The 14,630-nt window shown below is 42.2% G+C and overlaps 1 protein-coding gene across 4 annotated transcripts in view; it reads right to left on the bottom strand.

Moving 5' to 3' along the window:
* Positions 1–14,630, bottom strand: part of PPP2R3A (protein phosphatase 2 regulatory subunit B''alpha) — a 58,060-nt gene that overhangs the window by 26,885 nt on the left and 16,545 nt on the right. For 2 of the 4 annotated variants that reach the window (XM_074912610.1, XM_074912609.1), the window contains exons 1-2: positions 8,023–8,154; positions 20–280 (exon numbers count right to left, since the gene is read on the bottom strand). In XM_074912610.1, coding sequence (XP_074768711.1) covers positions 20–280; positions 8,023–8,154 — 393 coding nt within the window. Of the gene's footprint in view, positions 1–19; positions 281–8,022; positions 8,155–14,630 lie in introns of those variants that run through there. The other 2 variants (XM_074912608.1, XM_074912607.1) reach the window with 1 other exon arrangement.

The following is a 14,630-nucleotide window of genomic DNA, read 5'->3' as shown; positions in this document are numbered from 1 at the left end:
AAGCCTAGAGAATAGTTACCTTAGCAATTTTCCCCATTTCACAGATGTTTACTTTCTCTTCTTCAAACTCTGTAAAGGCTTCTTCAATCCTGGCAATGATTTCTTCATGATTAGTGCAGACATTCGGAAGTCCTTTAGGGAAGTAGAAACGTGGAATGTTTATCGACAAAGGGGTACTGCTGGTGGCTTTAGTCACAGGCAGAAGAGTGCAAGGGCTAACCACGGAGTTCAAAGGGACTGGGGATGAAGTTCCAGGTTTCTTCTCTTGTTTACTTTGAACCTGAAAATGTAATGAATAACAAATACTTTTAACAGCATGGCATACCAAGCAGGTGAAAATAATCTGTGCTTCCAGCAATTAGGAAAAAATTAAAAGCCACCAACTATCAAATCATAACACAGGGATAAAAATGCATGTCCTCAGTAGCCATTTAAGACATTTCTGCAATACCAAACATTGCAAATTCAGGACACGTCACATCTGCTTTTATGTAGTTTCTGTGCATTTTATGTACGTAGCTGTGGATTATGCTACACTGTTGAACCACCAGAGAACACACTCTGCAATTCAGCAACACCATGGAACAAGGACAATGATATTTCTTCTCATGCTGGTCACTCTGTCATTCTGCCCCATAAACAAGCAGCATCAAAGCATCAAAATCTGCTCTTTCGTATTTCCCCTTTGAACTAGAACACCTACCCACACAAATGTCTTGCCTCATGTATGGGCAAACTGATATTTATAACACGGACATTTTCAATTCCCTGGGAACATAATTAGTTTTGCCAAAGTATTGCTTCACAGATAAATTAAGAAAAGACTTGCAAGACTGTCTTCTTAATCTCAGGAAGCTTTTTATTCTATGCCCACCTTAAACAGTCCAAGACATGATTTTGTTCAGGGTACCAAGTACTGGCAAATCAATTTTTGCAGTAGGAATTACAACAGCCAGCACAGTTCGTCATTATACACCCACGTGATACAGCACATTAGTGCAGAATTAGTGCAAAATGCAAAAGGTCTGTTTACAACTCCAGCTGAAAGAGTCCCTTAGCAGGCAAAGCATCCAAAGGTTTCACTGAATCAGCACCTACATCATTTGCCGAAGAACAAGGAGAAAATTGGGAGCTGAAACTCACCCTTTGGCATGCCTGTTTGAAGGTGGTCCTTCCTCCCACGCCTACCACCCTTCTCCATTAGCTCTACCATGCTATCACTCCTGTCCTGTCCTGTCTGCAATAAGCATGTGGCTGATATGGTGATCCCCACTAAATCGCCTTTCTAATAGATCTCTGCAACCTGCTAGCTTAAGCTATACATCAATACTTTTCATAAAAGGCAGCATTTGTATTTAAGTACACAATGAGATCCTAAAATCGGTAATTTTTCAGACATGGGAGGAAATGTTTTTTTAAACTCTTAAAAGTAGTTACAGTATAAGCAGCAGAATTCAGATGCTGGAATGCTGAGGGAGGACAAATTCCCTACTCCCCCATGAATACACACTTTCTTGGGAAGAGGCGACAGGCTTGCCTGTTGCATAATAGTTTGAATGCAAGAGTTATTAATATAACAACATATGTGATAAGAGGCTAATAAGGCAATAGTCAAGTAAATACAGCTGCAACTTTCAGTTTGTTTATTCTAACTATTTCAAAACAAAATGGTTTTAGTATAAAGTAGCCAAGTCTGAGTTCATTAAATACACTAGAATGTATATAATGAACTGATTAAACTCTTTGCTGTATTATTTTCCAGGAATTTGGAGTTTTTTTCCTAAACACATACTGAATACCCCAACTTACCATGGGTTTGCTTTCAAGGAAGGTGAGGTAAGAATTGTCAAAGCTTCCTTAAGCCCTGTTTTTACCTACAGCTTAGAATACTTTATTCATTCTTCAGAGACCTGTGGAACAAGAGATGGAAGGATCTTCCTCCTCTTCACTCCTCTGCTTCACTGTTCTTTCTTTAAATGAGGAGGACCTCTCCCTTCTCCCACAAGCTGTCCCGTTTTAGGAGCAGGAAAACATGGACTTACACACATATGCCAGCCAAACCATACTTTTGTACTCTAACTTCTCTGTACAGAACACATTAACCTGGAGCTTGAGTTTCTTTAAGTCCTTCTCTCCTGTGTCTGGCAACACAAGAAAAGCTGAAGATCACTTTCAGCCTTCAGGATTTCTCAATACCAGTATTCAGTCTGTATGGTCCTCAATATAGCTCTCAGGCTTTGGAGAACAAGACAGATTACCACCATCTGTTCTTCCTCCCATCCTCTTGACTTTTCCTACTCGCTCACATATGGCACATCTTTGTGTCTGATCCTGAGTAATGTGGGAGCTCAAAGTGGGCCAGCTCTGAGGCTCAGTGTTTCTGGGGCTGAAGAGGGCTGTGGGACAGGGTAAACATGAGCCCTGGTTACTCTGTCCCATAGCACAACAATGCAGGCAGATGACCTGAAATGAGGGCAAGGGGTTAAACTGAGGGAAAGCTGGTCACTCACTTTGGGAGCAGCAGCTCACTGGGTTAATAGAAGACAACCCTTCTCTTGGCTTCCTTTTCCTCCTTACTCAGCAGAGTAACAAAAGCAAAATCCTGACAGACTGAAAGTGTCTGGGAAGGGAGCACAAGGCCCCAAAGTAGTCACTGCTGCATGTTAGAGGTAGATGAAGTACCACCCGCCACCTCCTATGGCTGCCTGCTCCAGTAAGGGAGCCTACGCAAGAGGGGTGACAGAGCTCCCCAGGACAGGCCTTCTCAAGAAGCCCCTACCTGATTGGGAAATAGCAGGTTAATGAATGTGACCTTGGTGTGTAAGTCAAGCTAGTGATTTGACTTGAGAGAACTCACACACACCACCACTTCTGCTTTTCCAGTCTGCCTCCCAGCCCAGCTAGGGGCTTTTCCAGACACTACTCAGTAGTTTTCACTTTCTGGATTCCAGCAGAGGGGAAATCCCTGCTGGTCTCTCACAACACCATATTCATACAAACAATGCAAAGCTGGAACAGACGATGAGGTGCCAACTGGAGCCACTTGACTTCTATAATAGGACTTAACATCAGTTTGTCTTGAAGACCTGCTTCTCAGAAATAGGTTTATTTCTCATTAATCTCTTAAATGCGTGCACGCACGCCCAGCTGTCAGGACTGTGAGGAACTAAAAAAAATTACATAAATTTAACAGAAAGGTCCACAAATCAGAAGGAAACCAACCAAAATACTGTTCTCTCAAAGGACATTGACTCTTCACTTGAACAATATATCCCTTTCCCTTACAGGACAAGAGAACTGGATTTTTTTTCTTTTTCTTCTTGCTTGGAAGGCAAAGAAGCATCTCCAAAGCAGACCACCACAACAACACTGTGACATTTTCCTCCTCTTCTGCATACCATATACATCCCAAACATGGCACAAGATTTGAGCTGATCATCCTGTAACACAAGTGATGCACTCTGCCCTGGCCTCCACCTTCTGAAAAGCAGAGCAACTCATTTTTCCTCCAGATACTGCCAGAGTCAGCAATGCTTGGTACCAGCTCACATAAGCCACAAGTCAGGACTCCAGAATCTACATCAATTTCCTGATCCACGACCACAGCACAAGCCAGAAGGCTAGACATCTGTAGGAGCAATACAGGGAATGCTGCTAAGCTTCAAAGCAGGGAGCCTTTTCAGACGTAAGTTTGCAGCTGCTCTTCCCAGTAAGACTGAATCACTAACTTCTGCTCAGTCCAAGTCAAACAAGGTGGAAACATTGCTCATGGATGGCTTCTTTTCAGAAGACTACCTCAGAAATACAAATAAAGTTTTTGAACTTTGTCTTCTTCCTTCTCATGTAAGAAATAAGCTATCTACAATAAAACAAAGAGAAAACAACAAGAAAAACTAGCTCTTGAGGATCCTGTTCCCTGCAACAATCTTGCAAGTTAATACTCTGGGGTGGGTATAACCAGCTGTCAACCATTATGGAGACAGCAGGGACTTAATTACAACTATTAGTGAAAAAAGTAAAGCAATATGAGAGAAAATTCTGTGGGAATTCTTTGGAAAAACGTTTCTTGTTGCAAAAAGTTAACCTTAAGTGCTGTTTACTTAGCTGTTTTCTCCAACAGAGACGTGCATTTTCAGAAAGGACAAGCAAGAAATGAAACTACAAATACTATAATAAGTCTTTTAGCTTTGTTACCAATGGCAAATACTTTTTTTTTTTTTTGGCTAAAGAGGAAGACAGGATTAAATCCCTTTTAAAAGTACTATTCTATATCATAGCATAATTTACCTTAACTAAAATCTGTTTATCTACTATATCACCTCCTGCCAGTCATACAATTTATTTATGGACAGACTAAAATAGTGACATCTGCATTATAAATAAACCTGACAGAACTATTGCCTCACTGTAGCTACACAAACAAAGCACAGAGACTAAACCTCTGCCATCCAGGCCTGTCTCTCAGGGATTTGCCAGTCCCAGCAGAAATCTCCACAGGAGAAAGCAGTATCACATCAAGTGCTCAAATACTTTCTACTCCTTCCTCCTGGCCTCAATCTCCCACAGGATCCAAGATAATATGTTTACCAGTTTCTTGTTTTTTTCCAAATGGAATTCTATAATCCCCTTTTCTAGGGTACAGTGACTCAGCCTGGTTTCTTACAGTCCACAGTGCTGACTTAATGTCTCCTTCCATTTTTTACAGTTCCTGTCTTACTGAAGTCTGATGGTAACTGGACATAAGCCATCCTCAAAGATCATCACTTCTCCAGAGCTTATTTGTATCTGTCACCCGAGACTTTCTCTTCCTTTCCTTCCCTGAAGCCCTTTCCCATCGTTGTATCTTTCTTACCCATCTCTAAGGACAGCAAGAACAGCAAAGGTTCATCTGCACATTGCTCCCAACAGCATGAAGAGCAGAGGCCATGAGAAGATGCCTTTCTGAATAGAATCTTTTCTACTGCTACTGTAAACTGTAACCTACCAGCAGAAACAAAGTCAATCCGCAGCAAAACAAAAATGAAAACAAACTCTACCTAAGCAACACAGAATCACAAAAGGATTTAGGTGGAAAGGGATGCAAGGCTAACTCTAAGGCTAGATCAAGTTCTTCATGGCCTTATCCAGTTGAGTTTTGAAAACACAGACCTCACACGCCTCCAACTGACAAATGTGCCTATAGATCTTTACACACGCCCTTTCCACAACTGATAATACTTCAGCCCACACTCCAAATGCTTCCCTGAAAACTCCATGGAGAAGACAACCAGTGTGCATCGAAATCAATTCAGACAGAAGGACAACAGTGGGCATAAACTCCCACTCCTCCCACTGCAATTCTCATCTGTCCTGATCTGCAGATGACACTTACCCAGGGGGAAGGCTGGCATGATGAAAGGCAGAACCTCAGGTGAAGAGGCCTTGACAAACTGTTCAACTACTTCCATGAGAAAAGGTGCCAAGTTTCCCCCCTGTATACAGCAATTCCAAGCATTGGTTCAGGCTGGGAAGCCACTGGCTGAGCAACAGCCCTGCTGAAAAGCACGTGGGGGCAATGGTGTGCACCAGGATGAACGTGAGCCTGCAGCACTGGCTGATTACAAATAAGGCAAGCCAGGTACTAGACTGCATCAGGAGTAGGGCCAGGAGAATATGGGAAGTTATCTCCTCTGCCTGACACTAGTGAGGCTACATCTGGATTACTGTGACCAGTTTGGGGCCTTCACTTCAAAAAGGATTGGGAGAGACCAGACAAATCCACAGAAGGCAAATCAGACAGCCAGGGTCAGGAGCATGTGGCAGGAGAGACTGAGGGGCTGGGCCTCTCTAGCCAGGCAAGAGGAAGCTAAGGGATGGGCTAATCACAGCCTACAGCTATCTGAAGCACAGTTAGAGATGACGGAGCCAAACTCTGTAGTGGTACACAGTATAAAAGGTGTAACAGCCATTAACTGCAGCTGGGGGGGTAGGGGGGGTGTTAGGCTGGAGGATGAATTTAACTGAAGGTAGTACAGCCTGCATGGTCACTGGAAAGGGGGTGGGGGGAAACCCCTATCCTTGGGGAGTTTTCAAGACTTGGATAAAGCCAGTGTTGATGTGACCTCCTGTTAGCAATAGTCTTCCTACAAGTGAGATGCTGGATTACAGACATCCCTAACTCCCTACCAACACTACTATGGGAGGGTCTCTGATCCTTCCATAAGCAGTCCTGCAAAAGGTGAGCATGAGAACTGAGATTTACAGCTCTTAAAAGGGATATGGGCTTTATAAACCTTCTCCTCCCTTGCCTTCCTGGCAAACATCTGTGTGTTCCACAAACTGCCTATCGCTCACGTCTCTGCTCCCTATCACCCCCTTATTACCTTTCCTCCTGCAAGCACTTTCTCTGTAGTTCATGAGCCCAGTTACCTCAAATCTCAGGCCATCTCACTAACACACCCAAGCCACAAGGTATAGCCCCACAACACACAAAAGTTAACATCTCACTGCTGCCAAACAGGAGAACTCCCCTCTCTGTCCTCTATCCCCAAATGTACATTGTCACTGTGTACTAAGGGCCAGCTCCAGAGCTTGCCAGACCACTCTGTGAACTGATTTAACCTACTTGGAAAGGCAGAAAACAAACTTAGCTTTGTTTCTGAATGATATTCTACTGTCTTACGAGTTCAGTTCATTCACAGAAAAGCCCATGGGGCCCAGCGTAAGACAAGGGTGACACAGTGAGGAGGTAGCAAGAGGGAACAAGTACTGGAAGAAAGAGCAGAGGAAGTAAGACCATCTTTTCTCAGCTGCAACCGCCCACTGCATTAGTTCACTTGCCTTGGATCTGCAGCTCCAGAGCAGTTATTCTCGATGCATTTAGCAGCAAAGGTCGCTGCTCCTACTTCAGACCAGGTGGAGGGCTCCTGTACCAAAGGCTTGTCAATTTTTCCAGTTGGGTCTACTAGACCTTCTCTCTCCCTGCAAGCCATACCCCGATTACATCCTTAGGTGATCAGACTAACTCTGGAGAGTAAATTTTGCTGTGCTGCATAGTTCTTGTTAGTCTCTTCTAAATTGCTTGTGGTCTCCGCCCAAGTTTATTACTACACATTATTACTTCACGCAATCCTCCTCCAGGGAGTGAAAAAATGTTCCAGAGATTAACCTCATATACGTACCTTAACCTGTCACCAGAGATCATGAAAACAAAATGCACTACAATATACTCTGGAGCAGTTTTACTAGCCATTTCTTTGGAAACAGCTGCACCATGCATAATTTCAACTTCTTAACTTCCTCGCTGGGTCACCTATCTATTAAATATAGATGAAGCTTAAGATGGGCTGATTTCAGCATATTGTGACCCCTGTAAAGCTGGGGTGGCTACATGCCCATTTGGTGTCCTAGCATAAGTTACTCCCATCTTTTGCCAGTTGTCCCAGAAAGCAAGTACAGCAGCTGGGATTTACCAAGAAATATAGCGGTGGTACAGTTTCCATTTCTTTCGCTACATCTCCATGATCTTAAGTGTCTTTTCCAACCTACATGAGTCTATGATGTCCTTCAGTCACAGCCCAGAGATAGTAGGAAAGAGCACAAAAACACCTTGTGATGTTAAAATCACAAATGGCAGAGCCAGGTAGGCTGGTCTGTGCACAAATTTGTACAGTAAAGAGAACCACCCACTAAATACAGCATAATGTTGTGGTTGTTTCACATGCAACAGGAGACATTCACAGCAATCACGTACACAAATAGAGTTTTTCCTTATGAAAAAACACATAAAAGATTTAATAGTCTTACACTACCTCTCCCTATTACTAAATCACTGCCCTTGCTGTTAATTTTTTTCCCCTTGTTTACAAAGACATTTTAACTCTGCAATCTAACCCTGGAAGGTTTATTTTTAAACCTGTTGGTATCTAGCTGCAAATAACTTTCTGCAAATAGACACGCCTAGGGGGGACACAGTTTGATTCTCTGATCCAATAAAACATACAAAGCAACAGAAAAAGAAAAAGAAACGCCAAGCATTCAAACCTGGGCCTGCTGGAATGACTTCAGCCTCCTCTTGAATCGAGATGGAAGAACAAAGTCACAGCCCTTCGCAAGGAAAGCTAGCTCCCCTCCTAAGTCTGGGTCCCTCCGCAGAGAACTCTCCTTGATCATCATTCTGGTTAGCTCCTAGGCAGATGTTGCCCTTTCCAGAAGGGGCACAGGGACTCTGTAGGAGACCACGTCAACACCAGCACGTTGCTTTCTTTTTTTGATTTTTACAGGTGAAAAATGGCAAATGGCTTCAACATACTACGTCTTCTCCCTCTTCACAGGGACAACATCTAGAGATTTTTATCTTACTCCTGAAGCCAAACCTCCCTTTTTAAACTTATATTCAAAGTATCTTTCAGTACCACCAGGATCTTCTGCCTTCTTGTAATACTTTAATTGAGAAACATGATCTACAACAGAATCTATTTCCCTGCTGGCTACATGACAGACAATCTGTCCTTGGCTTGTAATAGGCCAGGGGTAATATGGGAAAGGAAGCACCCACCACCACTACCAAGAGTGCTAAAATTAGATGCACTGCAGAAGTGGCTAAATATACCATCTTCCCCAATAGCTCTTACTTTATGTGCTTCAGTGCTGAAACCCGAAGTGCAAACTTGCATCAGACTCAGCTAGAGTTAAACCACACGCTCTCAGCCAAGTGCACATATGATGCCAGTTTGAGGTCCCTGCTTTTGAGGTGATGAAGCAGAAGATCAGCATTAGTTCCCACTCTAGACCAAAGGCTGTAATTTTCAATACACACCAGTTTTTCCTTCTTGCTTGGAAAAAGAAAATCATCTAGTTTCTTTAACGCCGAGCAAGCACATAATGGTGATCTTGGATAATAAGCTCAGGCATTCTAATGCAGTTCTTAAAGTTTCATAAAGATGCCAAAATGCATCATTCTTTTTATTCACTTTTTCCATAACTCTTGCAAGGCAAAGTAATTCTCAGTGGACAACAGTCTACTCTTTCTCCGCAGGACCTTGAGCAAGTACACTTCAAAGTCTTGCTCAAACTTTGTCTAGGCTTGTTAAAAGTGTGTTTTCCCTCTCCTATCATGACAATAGTGCTAACAAAGGCCTAAATTCAGCTCTAACTCCACAAAGTGAACAAACATCTAGTCCCATGGTCTGCTTTCCCTCTTGATTTCAAAAGTTGTGGCTACTTTTCCAGTTTACTTTCTAAACTTAGTAACACAGAAGAACATCCCATTTCTAGCTAGTAGGGCTTGCTTTTATCAAGGTAGTGCATTTGAAATGAAAAGGTCTCACTGAGCCACATGAACAGAAAGCTTTTATTAAACATGAGCCTCTGACATCCTTTTCCTGGTTTTCTGTAGAAGGCCCAAAGTTAACTCAAATACAGCATCACTTAATGTGACTGGACTACAGATAGACACAAACAGCCTATCCCAAATTATGCTCTTACCATCACAGATTTGGTCTTGTGCAGTTAAACAGGCTATTTACTAAAGGAGAGAGACTCCCAACTGTTGTTCACAAAAGCAATTTTTTATGTCTTTATAAATTTGTATCAAAACCCCCAAGTCTTAATTTCTCTCCTGTTGCTTCTCAACCATCAGGCCATAGTCCCACAACCTGGGCTGTGGAATCCAGTTCTTTATAAAAGAAGATAGTTTGGGTCCCTCCAGGTCACAGTCTGAACTGTGCAACCTGGGAACCAAAAAAGTTCTGAAGTCCAGATGCATATTCAGGGATACAAGTCCGAAGAATCAGAAGGTTATTACCATGTCATTAGCCCACTTTGCCAGGTGCCCTGCAAATGAGCATGAAGCCTAACAGAGTGGCAAGATGAGGATGCAAATGAGAAAAGTGGCCACAAAAAAGAAAAAGGCAGGCAGGAATGTTTTTACTGGAATTGCCACTAAATGGATACACACATCCATATGCAACAGTTTTGGAATAAATTTTGGTTTTCTTACTCATAATTTTTTCTAAACATTAAGGCAATGACTGAAGAGCCCACAAAGCTCTGCTGGACTGGGAGTCCAGCACATCGCATATAGCAGCATGTCAGAAGGCTATTTATTTTAAATCATCTGCAGCAAGTGTATGTACTTCATCTTCAAGTGATCTCTCACCCTTCTTACAGACTGCAGAGGAAATGTAGTCCAAAAAACCCCTCATCCCTACAGCTGCATCCAGACCAGCTACAGTGGGCTTTAAGAGATAGACGAGTACATCTTTCACGCATACAGCAGCCACTAGATACCACTTAAAAAAAAACAACAAAGCAGCCACATACTTTTCATTCACAAATTAACCAGTCACAAGAGAACCCAGAAGTTTGGGTTGGTGGTTCCCCCCTCCCTCCCCCAAGTAACCTGGAAAACTACATAATGTGGAGGCAAGGCTTACTGTGTCTGAATTCAAATTTTTTGCACTAGAGCAGGTTCTTAGTATGGTACTTCCTATCCTCAAAACACACAAGATGGGTATAAATAAAAACATACAGTACTATGAGAAACTGACAGGAAGAGAATCTTGTATCAATAGTTTCAAAGTCAACTGGACAAAATCCACAGCGGAGAAATCTGGTAGCAATAGCTACATATCAACAGGACAAACTGCAGTCAAATTTAGAAATTCCTCTTTGCTATAAATGACCGCGTTTAGAGCACAAAGGTGAGAGATGTCAAATCTAAAGAGGTGTCAGATTGCCTTTGTTAGCCATCAGAACATAGAATCTCACCTGTGCCTAAAGCTGGAGGCTTAGTCCTAAAAGATCTGGATGACTTAATCATCACAGGTTTTAGCTGTACCCCAAAGCCTGGCTGCAACAATTCAATGTACTCTGCATAGCCGAGAAGGTCACCAGCTTCAACTGTTTTCAAAACAGATTAAAATTCTCCAGCAACAGCGTGACTTTTTTTAGAGTCAATGAAGCTGAAAAACTCAACGTGTATCACTAGGCTTGTTTCACCTACCTTCAAATGCCTACTTCAAGATAAATCAACTTCACACAAGCAGAGACTGTATCTGCCCTGATAGCAAAAGGTGCCCACATGCCACAAACATGTCCCTAAATGTTTGGTATCAGTTCTTTTAATTCTTTAATCTGATTTAATCCTCCCTCCCCCAATCATCTTTGATTCCAAGATACTTTAAGATTCACTTACTATTTTTGTTTTTTTTCAATAACTGTTACCAAATAAGAAATACCCTTTTTTACTATTTGGGTTTAGAAGTAACAAATAACTTATGTTTGAAAAGAATGCAGATTGGGTGTATAGCTTCATTGACAGATAATATCGATATCTGATCAAAATAATTTGTAATATATGTAAGAGGAAAGCTGATTTTCCAGAAAGAGTTTTACATTATATTTTGGATGCATTTTGAGAAAATGTGATTATTTCATGACAGAGTTCAGTCACTACGATGTTACAGAAGCCACTTTTTACAGTTGATCACCCCACACAAGATCCTCCATAAGCATATCATTAAATTTGCAAAACCAAGAAGTACAGAGTTATGAAGTAGCATTTCGAAGGGGCAGAATTACAAAGTTGCCAGGTCAACCTCAACTTGATATCATTATGAAACAGTCTTAACTCCACTCAGAGCCATCTTCCAGCCACCTGTTTAAGCATGCAACTTAGACATTTTAACACAAAAAAGCAAGGTGTGTGGCCTCAGGACAACGTTTTAGAGTACAGGGAGTTAACAACACTTCTGAGAGTCCCAGCAATATGAGGCAGGATTAGGTGGATACCACCTAGAGCCAGCCCAGAGGCAACATGGGGCAGCAGGAAAGGCCTCTGGATATCTGACTCAGTGCTCTACCATCTGAGATATAACATGGTTAGACAAGGTGGTCAGAAACCATTTATCAACCCTGCAGACTGAAAACCCTCTGCTCTGAGACACAGTCTCTGTCCAGAAACAGATGCATCACCCATTTGACCTTTGTGTGAGCAACTCCACTTACTAATCCAGCAGAATACAAACCTAACTAAAATTTTTATCTTGTATACAAGCATCATAGTCAGCATAAAGATAGATTCAGGACCATGCAATAGGAAGTAAAGGCACAGGGGAAAGAGAAATGGGAAGCAGGACTGCCCCTTCTGGGCTCACTATACCATGAGTATCATTTGGAGCAGAAATACCCAACAGAAGGAGGACAAAAGAGAAGCCTCTTTTTGTATCAAACCCTGGTCCTGGTCTCTGCTCCCAAAATTATTCACAACCTTTATCCAACAGCTCTTAAAATAAAACCCACGAGCAGGACTTGGAGCAGAGCTCTGCACTACTCAAACTTGATTCTGAAATCAGAAGGGCTAAGGTTCTTACAGATTTTTTTCTAAGATACTTTCACTAGAGTACCAAATATTCTGCAAGCATTAATTGAATTTAAATACTTTGTCAAATTAGCCATCCTGAATGGGTGGTAGACCAAGGGCACAGCAACGTTAAGGTCAAAAACATTCATCACTGACTTCGCCAAGGACTTTGCATAGGACATTTTACCCAAGAGATAGCACACTTTACCTCCCAAAAAACCCTGACAACTCAGCACTTCTGCAGATCAGGTCAGAGAATCCCAGAAGCCCCATCTCCACCTTCTTCACCACTCACTGGTTCTAGTTTCCCCCGTTTCCCTCACACCTGCCAGTCCACCCAAGACTCCTTATTGCCCTCCTATCTAGAGACCAAAATATACAAAAATATTTGGGTTTTTTGTTAGCCTCTAACAGAAAACTGAATTGCTTTCACTGAACTATTTATTTCAAAAACAACACATTAAAAAAATCAGCTTAAGACAGGCACAAAGAACAGGAAATTTTAAAACAAATAGCTGGAGGTTTAGAGATAAGCAATGGAAAACTAGATCTCAGAATGGGAAACGCTGGACCCTAAAAGTATGCAATGCTTCCTGGCCTGTCTGAAAGAAGCATGATGCGCTCATGTGCTCTGCAAAATTGATGGACTTCTTGAGTACTCATTTCCTAGTTTCTAAATATTTTGGTTTTGAAAATGAAGAGGCAAGTAATTCTATTGTTCTCTGTGGAGAATCATAATTGGTTTTTATGATAAAGGGGAAGTCTGTTGCCAGTATAAGTTAGCACAGATTTCAACATAAATAGGTCAACTGAGCCAGCAAACAGTCCAGTCTGAAGTCCTTTTTCATTGCTTAGGATTTGAGGGATATTAAAACTGTCACAACCTTCATAAATGAAAGCTGCACTGTTTTCACTGCATTAGATCTCTGGAGTTTTTGTGTGTGCACACAATATCTGCTAGCAGTTTTATGAGCCCTAAGAAAACGTAACAAACATTCCACATATTATTCATTCAGGCACACACGTGCAATACTTTATCAGAATTCACATGGAGCTCCAGCCAGATCCAGAGTTACCCAGGAACAGGGATGTATTCCCTAGGTGCTATACCTAGAAGCGGCACCGTGTCCACAGCCAAGCATGGGGTCACATCTATACAGCTTCTGCCCACTCTGCTAAGGGCTAACTCCCTCCGAAGGGTCCCAGCTGCACCCATGTGGTGCAGCACTCAGTCCAGGCCCCTTCCAGCTCCTCCGGGTCCCCAAGACAGTCATTGTCTCTTGTGATCTTCGGTTCTAGGCATCAACACAAAGCAAAGGTCATGCCGCTGCATGGAAGAGAAGAGATCTCGTAGTATGGATGGATGTTGTATGCCCACAGAAGGCAGGCTGGGAGCAAAGTAACACACAGGCTAGATGGGTGATTAGGGAAACAGCAGCTGGTAAGAGACCAGACTGATAAGCCGTTTTACAGTGTAAATGCCTCCAGTTTTCTAGTTATTACAGAAAAACTGCCACAAAGTCAGTGTCACACTTTATCAAACACATTTCTGTTTGAAGTTGAACTCACAAGTTCAAAAATCTTGTAAATTATATACCATGCAAGAACTGGTATTATAAGAGATCACTTGAGAGCTTTTGGAGCTGCTTAATTCTACATTACTTGAGGAAAAAGCCTCTTTCCCTTGCTGGAGATATCAGCCAAGCTTATGCTCACCATTTTCCACAAGCAAAGATGTTCAGAGAAACATCAGAAACACTTGGGAGAGCCTAGTCTAAAAAGACCTCAGGGCTGTCATTTAGGGTCAGACGCACCCCACTCATCCCCTTTCAGAATTGCATCAAATACTTGTATTTTCAGAAAAACAGACAGTTTTGAAGACATCATTTTTGCACATCATGCTCCAACAGGGAGGAGCTGCAGAAGTTCACTTATAACCTGTGCACTTTTTAAGTGCCAATGTGGAAGGTGGAGTTTGGAAATTCAAGCCCTCTCTATACTTTCTGTGCACTTGCAAGTTTGGCACCAAGATGTCTTGATAATTTGGCACTTGTTATCAAAGGAAAAGCACTGAGGGCTGGACAGCCTCAGCTTCCCTCTAAAGCAGGCTCCCATCAGGACCCTTTTTCCTGGAAAAAAACTACTCTTCATTTGAGATACACAAGCAATGCAGACTCCACAATGACCCTATCCACTAGAAACAGGGAAAATAAAATTAAATCTTCCTAGATTCTAGCCTTTGTGCTACAGAGGGTCTCTCTCTTTAGGAACTACTGATGAAGAGGAC

The sequence above is a fragment of the Athene noctua genome, chromosome 8 (assembly GCF_965140245.1).
Source record: "Athene noctua chromosome 8, bAthNoc1.hap1.1, whole genome shotgun sequence".
NCBI lineage: Eukaryota > Metazoa > Chordata > Aves > Strigiformes > Strigidae > Athene > Athene noctua.
The sequence above is the reverse complement of the archived record's forward strand: the minus strand, read 5'-3'. Positions and strand labels throughout refer to the sequence as shown.